The sequence below is a fragment of the Merops nubicus genome, unplaced genomic scaffold (assembly GCF_000691845.1).
Source record: "Merops nubicus isolate BGI_N331 unplaced genomic scaffold, ASM69184v1 scaffold6823, whole genome shotgun sequence".
In the NCBI taxonomy this organism is placed as follows: domain Eukaryota; kingdom Metazoa; phylum Chordata; class Aves; order Coraciiformes; family Meropidae; genus Merops; species Merops nubicus.
Genome location: NW_008599473.1, coordinates 16,726 through 27,748, shown reverse-complemented (window position 1 = coordinate 27,748; position 11,023 = coordinate 16,726). Strand labels below are relative to the sequence as shown.

At 37.3% G+C, this 11,023-nt stretch overlaps 1 protein-coding gene across 1 annotated transcript in view; it reads right to left on the bottom strand.

Moving 5' to 3' along the window:
* Positions 1–11,023, bottom strand: part of LRP2 (low density lipoprotein receptor-related protein 2) — a gene marked incomplete at its 5' end in the record, with an annotated part of 69,012 nt that overhangs the window by 41,612 nt on the left and 16,377 nt on the right. Inside the window, 9 exons of the mRNA XM_008937386.1 lie at positions 450–739; positions 3,554–3,712; positions 4,549–4,714; positions 5,241–6,161; positions 7,267–7,455; positions 7,589–7,828; positions 8,293–8,506; positions 8,862–9,039; positions 10,183–10,292. Of these exons, the coding sequence (XP_008935634.1) occupies positions 450–739; positions 3,554–3,712; positions 4,549–4,714; positions 5,241–6,161; positions 7,267–7,455; positions 7,589–7,828; positions 8,293–8,506; positions 8,862–9,039; positions 10,183–10,292 (2,467 nt within the window). The remainder of the gene's footprint in view (positions 1–449; positions 740–3,553; positions 3,713–4,548; positions 4,715–5,240; positions 6,162–7,266; positions 7,456–7,588; positions 7,829–8,292; positions 8,507–8,861; positions 9,040–10,182; positions 10,293–11,023) is intronic.

Here is an 11,023-nt window from a genome sequence, read left to right as displayed (position 1 = left end):
AAGACTTCATAATATCATGTGATAAAGGAATAGTGACCATCAAGATTCTTTAAATACATGATAGGAGACAACTGCTCAGCATACAGCATATCAATATGTATTCCTAAGTTTACCACATGAGGAAGAAAAAAGTTAAAACTCCAGAAAAACTTTTAAACTGCTTAAACTCATTAAAATAATTTCTCTTATTTAAACTGTTGTGGTTTAAATGAGAGAAATACATAATTTTTATTTGTGAAGATTCTTAGCTACAGCCCTTGGATATGTTGACAAAATACCATGACTTTGAACGGCAATTATTTTGATTGCATTTATAAATACAATAAATATTAAACATTTGGGAACACCAAGAAATATTTCATCAGTCTTCACATGACTAAAATTGTTATACTATGAATTCTAACACAGGTAACACTAAGATCTTACAGTCATTAAGCATAACAGCTTACCTGGTGCACAGATGTGACTACAGCCACCATTGAACTGGTTGCAAGGGTTGGTACACTGCTGCTGCTTACTTTTTGCCCAGACATGAATATCCATTGGTCTTTGTGGAAGATTCATGATCATTACAATCTGGTCTGAACCGTCATACTTATTAGCTCGGTAAATGCTGCGTGTGTTCCAGTCTGTCCAATATATATGCTGATCAAACAATGTCACTGCAAATGGATGCAGAGCAGTGCTAACAATTACCTCACGATTTGTACCAGTGAGGGTGCATCGCTCAATCTTCTGCCTAAAATAACACAGAAATTATCATATCTTAAAAGAAAGAAGTCTTTTAACTTAGTAAGCTATGCCCTAATTAGTCCAGCAACTAGTATCCACCACTTCAGTAATATGCACCTGTTATGAAAATTGAGTTAAAAATCTCAAATTTTCCAGTCTGTGGCTTCATTAGTGATGCAGAGTAGAAGCTTTGTATTACTGGCACAATAACGTAGGGGAAGTAATTTTGCTGAAGATTGAAATGTTTAAACAATGATGCTACTAAGAGCTAAAATGAATGCAAAACTTAATGAGAGAATAAACTTTTGGAATGGGTATGACATTAATGACTTCCTTCTAACAGGAAAAAATTAACAGTGACATGAAATGGGAGATGTTTTCAGTTTTATCTTCTGCAGATTCAAAGTTACACTACCAGGATATACAAGCAAACTCATGAAACTATCAATATGCATTTTCTGCTATTTCTCACAGAATACAGAAAGAAAAAACAGTTCTAGTATATATAATAACCACCACATATGTAACATCTAGCAGCGTCAAATATATAGTGTATGACGAAGATTTCTCCCTAGTTAATCTTCCAGTTTTGATTTTACCTCAAGAATAGTGTTTGTAATGATAGAATTCCAACAAACAAGACTTCAAAATCAGGACTAAACTCCAAGTTCTGTGATAGACATGTCCTGTTGTACATGAATCATTCTTTACTCACATAGACAGCACTACTGACCCACAACCACTTTGTCACTGCTTCTACCCTTCAGCCATTCCCACCCTTAATGACCACTTCAGCAAAGGTCAGTGAGGACACAGCAGAAGACACTCTGTTGCCAGGAGACTCAATATGCACTATTCAGGCAAGGACGCTATTTCTGAGCATTGTTTATAAAAAAAATTGTAAACATTAGAGGTTACTTTTACAACACAGATTTCCATCTGAGATAGGCAGACTATACAAGAATAAACCATGAGAAGATAAAATGGAGGATGTTCAAAAGCTAATGAGGATAATAAGAGAAGGATTAAAAAGTAATAGATAGGGTTATTCAAAGGAAGAGGAAGAGCCTGACAGAAAAACATGAAGACTTGAGTAAATGCTGAAAATGAGACAAAGTACTGTCAAAAGGTTAAAAATAGTGGAACAGGAATGAGCATAAATAAAGCTTGTTCCTTGACTCCAGCTCCCAGCATCTTGCTGTTCACACTGATTTTTGCATGGCTGCCAACTGGTTACTGATGGAAAGAACAACTTTGAGTTGTCTTTGTTCCACCAAGTATGGCATTATTCGACTGCACTGATCTTAGTATGCATCTCTTAAAGAGCAGATAGAGGTAGAGGAGTGTTCATGCTTATATATAAAGGCATAATGCCTACGAAGTGGAGTGGTGTTTATGCAATATCAGTGGAACATAACGATTCTCTAAGAGGCTGTGGCATCTTTGACACACGAGCTTCTGAAAAGGAGCTAGTAGGAATCCTAGAATGGCTCTTTGGAAGACAGGATAAGGAAGCTGTGAAACTAAGGACATCACACACAGTGATCTTCCTGCTAGCAGCTTCCCTCCTTGTTCATCACTGCATGACGAATACCTCTTGTCTGTATTATATTTTGTCTATATGTAAGGGCAAATACTGTTGTTCAAGACTCCAAGCAGAAGCTCCACCTTTTGGTTCAAGGCATCAATAGCATTCTCACAGAAACACAGAAAGTTCCAAGAATTTAACATTATAGGTCATAAAATCACTTGAACTTATTTTATCTAACCTCAAAGCAACTCTATGTTTAAGTCTGCTACAGACGAAATTTAATTATTACCAACTCCTTTTAAGGCATTTACTAGAATACCAGTGTGTGATGAATACAAATGGTAATGGCCAATGAGAGAAAATGAGCAGATAAATTTCTCAACAAGGTGAACAGCTTATCTTTGTCATCACCAGTAGGAAGGAAAAAGCTGCATTTCGTATCAGTCTTTAAAAAAAAAAAAACAGATTCTGAAGGGGCAGAGGCCCTCCCTGTGAAAATCAGAATAAAGACTTTGTACTGTTTAAGCATATGCTCCCCTGCCTCCATCAACTAGTTTAAAAGAGAGAAGAGGACATTTCATTTCACATTTTGCATCCCCCTTAAAATAGAGGGTCCCATTAGAGGTGCCCTCCCCTCCTGCACACAGATGAATCCAAATAAGAATGCCTTCGTCCCAGATCCAAGAGGCACAGACCGTGAGAGTTATTACATTTCAGGCATCACACTTCTGTCACAGCAAAGGAGAAGCTGTGAAAGCACCGCTGTGCTGAAGGAAGTGGAAGGGAAAAGTCTGATTGCGGCAGTGACTTCTCTGAGGCTGTGGGTTAACATGAATGGATAATTTTTTAAAACATCACAGCTGGTAGTAGAAATTCTGGTGATATAAAATGAAGGGCAGAGTTCTGTCTGGTATGCAACAGATCATGCCAAATTCCACACATGACAGACATTAACCATGAGCAATGAATGACGAAAATGTGCACTGGGATTCTCTTTGTTAGAGAAGGTGCTTATAGAAATCCTGCACTTAAGATGGACTGCCAATGGGTACAAATATCACAAAGCAGTGGACTAAATCTACACTGTGGCATAACAAAACTCCTTACTGCACAGTAGTTCCATATCAATACCAAGACTTGACATTGCACTGCCATTAACTCTTAACATTCTATAATACAAAATACCAAACCCAACTGAAATGCTGAAAAAAGTTTTAAAAAAATTAGAAAAAATAAATAGATTAAAAAAATACCAAAATGTAAACCAAAAAGTGTGTTATCAATACATACAGATTTGCATCAGCCCAGTATAGCTGCTGTTCTTCATAGTCCAAGGTAAGCCCATTTGGCCATACCAAATTGGTGCTCACAATAGGTGTTCTGAAGTTTCCTCCAAGTGTAGCTCTTTCTATCTTTGCATTTGAACTCCAGTCAGTCCAGTACATATACCTGTCAATAACATGATTAAAAGGTTGTATTTTCATCAAATAAAGCTCACAAAGCTCTTGTCTGCTCCAGGGTATTTCTACCCTGATGTCCTTCAATAAAGTGTGCCATGCAAAACTAGTGGAAAAGAACTTCTTCCTCTATTTTGGTGCATATTGACAAGGGAATCTTCTAAGAGGGATCACCAGGGTCCACAGTAGTGAACTTCAGAAAACTTTTTCCAGTTCCCAGGAGAATCCAGTAAATTCAAATAATATCTTTAACTTTCTTCATTTGAACAACAGTATAATTAGCAAAGAAATTAGAAATATAGCATAATACACTAATGCTCCCAGTCTCTCAGGGAATGTTTTGATACTGAAACAAGAATTCTTCTGAGATATTCATGAAGTACAACAGAAAAAGGGAGATCGTGTAAGACTCCAAATAGAGAGATCCATTGACAGTGTTACCTGGTTATCATATGATATTCTTAAAGAAATCTTGATTTCAACAAATACCCTTTGTTTTCCCCCCTTACACAGCAAATGGCAGATGGTTAGTTGCTTGACAAACACCTGCTTTGAACATCATTCTCGTTTACCCCAGTACCTGGCTCCCACCCTAAGTATAGCCTCATGCACTACACATTCAGAAATGTTCTCAAAATCTTAGTAGAAAATTCAAATCTCTGCAGCTGATATCAGCTTAGAAAACTTAAACCTGAGAAGTTACATCTAGGATGGTTATGCAGGTCTGGAACTTAGGCCTCAGAACAGGAAGTATGGGGCAGTCTCCATCAAACTCTAAATTGTAGTTTCACCTGCAGTCAAAGTAAAATATACAATTGCAACACATACCCTCTGCAGGGATCTAGTACAACAGCTCTTGGGCGCGGAACCCGGGCAATCACTGTGCGGTTAGATCCATCCACAGCCATTGAGCTGATAGTCTGGTTGAGGTAGTCACTGTAGTAAACTCTGTTGTTGATCCAGTCAAAGGCTATGCCATCTGGAGTCCCCAGGTCTTAGGCACATGCAAGCAAACGTGCACAAGTTCAGTACTGTTTCCTGAGATATTGGAATACTCTTTGCCTACTATGTGGCAACACCAAAGATCTGTTTGGAATGCCATTGGTATCAATGCAAATTTGTCTCTAAAACTCTGAAGAACTAATACTTAGGACTCAGACATTCCTGTGTATGAAATACGGTTACAAAGACTTTTTCTTCACATAACTCTAACTTCTGACTGCTATTCTCCAAGTAACAGGAAATATCTCTCACTGCATATTAATCTACTATACATTATTTTAATTTATCACATATAATTTTACATAATATTTAACAGCTTCATGTTTACATTTCACTGTGATCAAGATGAAATCATCTCAGAAGAAGAAAAAACTGAGTCGAAAAGAGCATTCATTCTTAATATCATAACTAGTCTACCTTGACCATTGGCATAAAAATAGCCACTGAGCTAGTGCTAGGTGCTGCAGTCCATTTTTTTCAATATCCAATTACTTTGTACCACATTTTGGTGCACTTACCAGATGCAACTACTGTTGGAGAGCCAATTCCGGAGTAAATACTAATGTAACTGATTCTTCCTGTCCCTGAAGGATAACTTTGTGTAAAATAGATTCGGTTGTTTACGCTGTCAAAATCCAGGGCCACTGCAGTTCTCAACACATTGACTGTGCGGAAGGGAGGACTGTGATTTTCAGGATCTAGGTGGATACTTCTGAGGGCATTCTCAAGTGCAAATATTAGGTAATCATCAGTTGAAATGGAACATCTCTTTCCATCGCTGCCCAGTATTCCAAAGGCACAACCACATTTGGGTGTCTGGATGTCAGGAAGGGCAAAACACAGATGAGAACAGCCTCCGTTGTTGTCCAAACAAGGATTGTTGTTGACATCAAGGGGTGAACGTGACTGGAAATCACTGTTGTAAATGGTAACATCCCTTAGCCAATTAATGTTGTCTCGTATTACTGTTGGCTGATCAGTATTGCCTGGCTCCTTGCTGGCCTGGAAGACTTTTTTCAGGTTCCGATCCACCCAGATCATTGAATTTCCAAAGACAGTGATACCATATGGAGTTGGATAGCGACTGCCATAGCGTACAATTTCAACATCACCACCATCAGGCTGAATTCTTGCAATCATATCTAAGGAATCATCCACCCAGTAAACGTAGCCATTGCTGTGATCTATAGCCAGCCCACGAGGTGTGACAATGCCCTCAGACACAAGAACTGTTCTGTTGGTGCAGTCAAGAAATGCACGTTCAATCTTTGGATTTTGCCCATAATCTGCCCAGAACAGATACCTGTTTTTTGGGTCGACAGCTACGTGCCTTGGCATATCTATGGCAGTTTTAAGCAGAACGCGGCGGTAAGTTGTATTTAAACGCAAAACTTCTATAAAAGTCTCTGTCAGGAATGCATTTGTAAAATAAAGATTTCCTGTATTTAAATTTAAAAAAAAAAAAAAAAAAAAAAAAAAAAAAAAACCACAGAAGAAACAGAAAGTTAATATACAGCATCAGCACCTGAGAAATGTGAACTGATAAAATACTAAACCATAAAATGAGTATCCATAAACATCCCAGTAGTTAGAAGTGTAAGGTACTTGCCTACACTTTGAGGAATTAGAAGACACCCAAACTGACAACAGTCAATTAATTGCTAAATCCCATTTCCCATGGGGAAAATCAGTACTTTAAGACAAAAAGTGCATCAACTACAGTTATTCTTCAGGTGTACTTTTTTAATCTAAGCTTTTGTCTTGCCCTTCCACACTCTTATCCCTTTACTTTTTACAAAACATAACTATGAAATCAATGTTATGACACAACACTGTATACAGTAACTAAATTAAGTGCACACAGCAGATAATTATGCTAAAATTTATCCTAACAAGCCTGTCACTCATCAGAACTTTTTCAAAACATATATATAGTATGTATATGTATAAAAGAAAGGTATTAAAGTCAACAGTCAGCTACTTAGAGCTGGTGAACACTTTCTGAAGACTTAATATTTAATCTCTAATATCTTTAAATGCAAGCAACAATATTAACGTTTAAAGACGAAGTATTTCTTCTGCTTTCTTTACTTTTCATTATAATTTTTAGGATTTGCACATAACACTAGGGGTAGATGGATTTGTACATAACACAGGGGTAGATGGATTCTTTATTAATAAGTCATCAGACAACTTCTGTGCTCTCCTCTCTGGTACATGTTTTTCATTATGGTAATAAGGTATAGTAGTACACTGGATAACAGCTACTCACAAATGCACAGACAAGAGAGGCTACAACAAATATGAAAGCATCACGACAGAAAAGGTTCTACACACCTGCTCTGATAAACTTTCATTTCTACATGTATATATAAACACAATAGCCATTCATTACCTCCTCTTGCTTTAAAATCAGTCTATAGACACACAAGTTAGAATTGTAGGACTTCCACTCAAAATAGTTCCATCACGATTCACTTACGTTAGCTTAAAACTTTTACTGTCTGTGAAGAATAACATTCTCCTAAAATCAGCTATGCTTACCTGCTACCCAGTCAATTGCAATGCCACGGATCCCATTTTGTCCTATTCCATTTGTAACAACATTTCTAAAATAAGAACCATCAGGTTTAATTTTACGTATTGCATTCTGAGAAGAAACTGTGCTACTGAAGTCACACCAGTAAATGAAACCAGAAGGCATGTGAACATCCACATGAAGCGCATTTCGTCCTGAAATATTTTGAAAGGTGACAATTCATTATCTTAGATGCAAGCTAGCTTATTTAAAACATATGCTATGCCAACAAGAAAATACAAAATAATAGGTATTGCAAGATTTTTTCCTACTATAAAATTCACATACCTCTTCCTGCCAGTGGTACCATGGCTTCAGAGTGATCAGATGTCTCTAAACTAAATCCTTTAATTGCAGAAAGCATAGAAACAACTACAAATGAACTGTATGGGGAACAAGTTCTGTTATCATGATTTAGCTGAAAGCCAGTAGCACAAGCACAGGTGAATAATCCACCAGGTACAGGCAGGCAAAGCTGCTGGCAAACTCCAATGTTGTTACTGCAGCCATTTGAGGAACCAGCATAATCTGTGAAAAAAACACACAAGGCAAGACATAAAATAATCCCAATTGTATCATCACAAATTTCCATACATACATAATCAAATTACTATACTTGCATAGTATTCACAACCAGCTGACAAAAGTAAAGATCGTTATCATTGTACATTTTACCATGTACACGTTAGCAATGCATTCTCTGGTTTCTTGACATCCAAGATCAATGAAGCCAAGAATCAGATAAAATGGATACGTAGATTTGAAGCCAAAGTAACAAAATTTGTTATTTAGTCAATATTACAGTGATAATATTTTAGTAAGACTACATGTGACAACAGATACCTTAACTGGATTGCAGAACATCTGTTTAGCAAAATCACAAAATGCTTCTGACACTCTCCCTGAAAGCTTAATGCATTTCCTTTGAAAGCGTCTGTCTCTGAGTTTTCACAATCTGGATAACCTGAAATACCTCTTTAGCAAATACTCACTGTCTCTGTAATACACACGTAGGCACTTCAGTCTTGGGACATTATCTTTCAGTACTACTTTATTTGCTCCAGTGGACTTGTCAACTCGTTCAATGACTTCATAATCTCGATCAGTATAGTACAGAAATGTATCATACACAGCAATTCCCCATGGATGAGAAAGATGAACCACCAGAGTCACACGATTTGTACCATCCACACTGCCTTTCTCAATCTAAGAAATCAGTTTAAAGCTTAATATTACATTTTTTATAATGAAAGTTCAATGTTACAATACAAAATTAAAATGCAACATGTACTACTAAAACCTCTTCATGCCTGAGATCTTTATGTACAAAGTAGGAAGGAAAGGGTCAGCAGGATGCCAATAATAATAATTTCTGGGTTTTCATTCAAATTGATCACATAATTTTAATGGTAATTAGTAACAACAGCTACTTAGATTTTTCTTGGTGCTATAACCCCCAGTTACATGAGTAAACATTAGTAACTGAATTACTCATGTGAACCACAGATGCAGTGATAGAGGAGCAGATATAAAGCAATGAAAAAAAACCCCAAACTCCTACCATTCCTGTGCTTGTGACTGCCCAGTACAGCTTTTGTTCTTTAATGTCAATGGTAATGAACTCTACATGGTCAAGGTTGCCAGTGAAGAGGGTCTGTACGTGCGATCCATCCATGTTTGCACTGGCAATCTTTGCTGGTACTCCACTGTCAGTTCCCTGGTCTGTCCAGTATAGCTTCCTGTAACACACATTAGCACATCTGTTAGCAAAGCTGTCAACAGAGATCAATGCACCAGAGTCGCTTCAGCATATGCTTAAATCTATCTTTGTTAGCCAAATACTTCAGCACAAACTGAACAGAGAACAGTTTGAACCAGACCAGAGTGAAAAAGAGTTTTTGTCTGAAAAACAGAAAAATTCTCTTGGATAAGAGAAATGCCTTGAAAAACAAATATGCCTGTTTCTCTTGAAAAAGAAAACAATACCTGTTATATAATTTTTAGAAAACCATAACCTCCCTTGTGTCATCTCACAATACTGCCATGGGTAAACTCAGTAGTGTATTAGGGCTACAACAAGAAATCAGAATAACAACTCTGTTTCACAGATGCTGCAAGGTTTCAGCAGTGAGCTTGGTTCCAGTTTGGAATTAAAACTGCAAATTGAAAAAAAACTATATGAAACAGAATTCCACTATCTGGCTCTGGGGAATATGAGCACTGCTCTGGCCTCAGTCGCTGAAGAACAACTCGGGCACATGGCAGCCAGACTCCCAACTATGGACAAAAAGTCAGGCAACAATTCATCTAAAACCATACCAAGTCACTAGCAGAACTGTCTCATTACTAATATGGTCCTATGGAACACTTTGATTTTGGGGGGGAAAAAAAAAAGCATCATATTTAAATTTTGATGACTGTATTGGAAAAAAGGCAAATCACAGGTCTTTTGGGGAGAAAGCAGTAAAATCATACTTAGCGCAATGCTGCTTAACATGGGATGTGTTTAGTCTGTCTTTCTACTACAGATAGGCCTTGAGAGAGACATCATAAGATATTATAAAGATTTTAGAGTTCTCTTTACTCTGGGTTCCCACTTTTCATACTTTCTTTTCCACAGTTGCAATATTATTCTGAGATGCTTTTTAATTTAAAAATGTTACCATATAAGTATATGGTAAATCAAGGAGAATAAATATCTATGCAACAATATATGAAGCCATGCAATTATTTTCTAGGGTGTAGACAAGGTAAATATATTCTGAACAAATACCAAAAAAACAGAACCATTTCAAATGCAGGACAGAAGCAGAAGACCCTAAAAATTAAGATTATGGAGAATATACTCTTGTGGAAAGACAAAAGCAATTCCGGAAACTTACCCTCTTGCTGGATCAACTGTCAAACCAATTGGCGTGCCAGCTCCCAGAGAGGTGCCATCATTGGTAATCAGTGTTTTCCTGTACTTTATGTCACCATGCAGCTTCAGGACCTATGCAAACATTGAACTCATTAGAGCATAGAATAAAGAACTTATGATATATTTTCAAATTAAAGGAAGCCTAAATCCTCAGGGAGTTCAAACTGCAAAAGACTGTCTCAAACACTATGAAGAAAAAGCACATTGTTCTGTACTCTAACCATCTCCATTCTCTAACATGCACCCCCTGAATGAGCTACCTGAAGCTTAGAACCTGCCTATGTTGACAAAGAAGCATCCTACATATAAAAATAGTTAATCTTAATAGCTAATCTTTGTTAATATCTTGGAAGTATTACAGGGTGAAGACGTTGATGAAATGCTGGTTTAGAAAGTACTCAATTTTATTTGTTTAAACTAGCTAGCTGCCTTTTAATTTGATAGTACGCATTTATATTCTGGGACAAGGACATTAATGATTGGGCCTATTTACAGTCATTACTGTATTATTTTTCCCTACACTAAATAGCAGCTTTATCCTTCACATACCATCAGACTTCTAGTCTCCAGAAATGTGCACAATATGACATCCAAGCATTTGGGAGTGGATCTTCTTGCATGTGATGCCAACATTTTTCTGCTACCAGAGGCACTGCACTGGGATCATTGACTTGAAGCAAGAATAGTAGTAATACTAATATAGTTACTCTAGTGATCAGAGACGTTGCATGTCAAACTGTTGTAGCAGGCACAGCCCGCCCTAGGCAGGGATCGGCGTGCGGGAGGGCTGGGGCTGTAAAGGC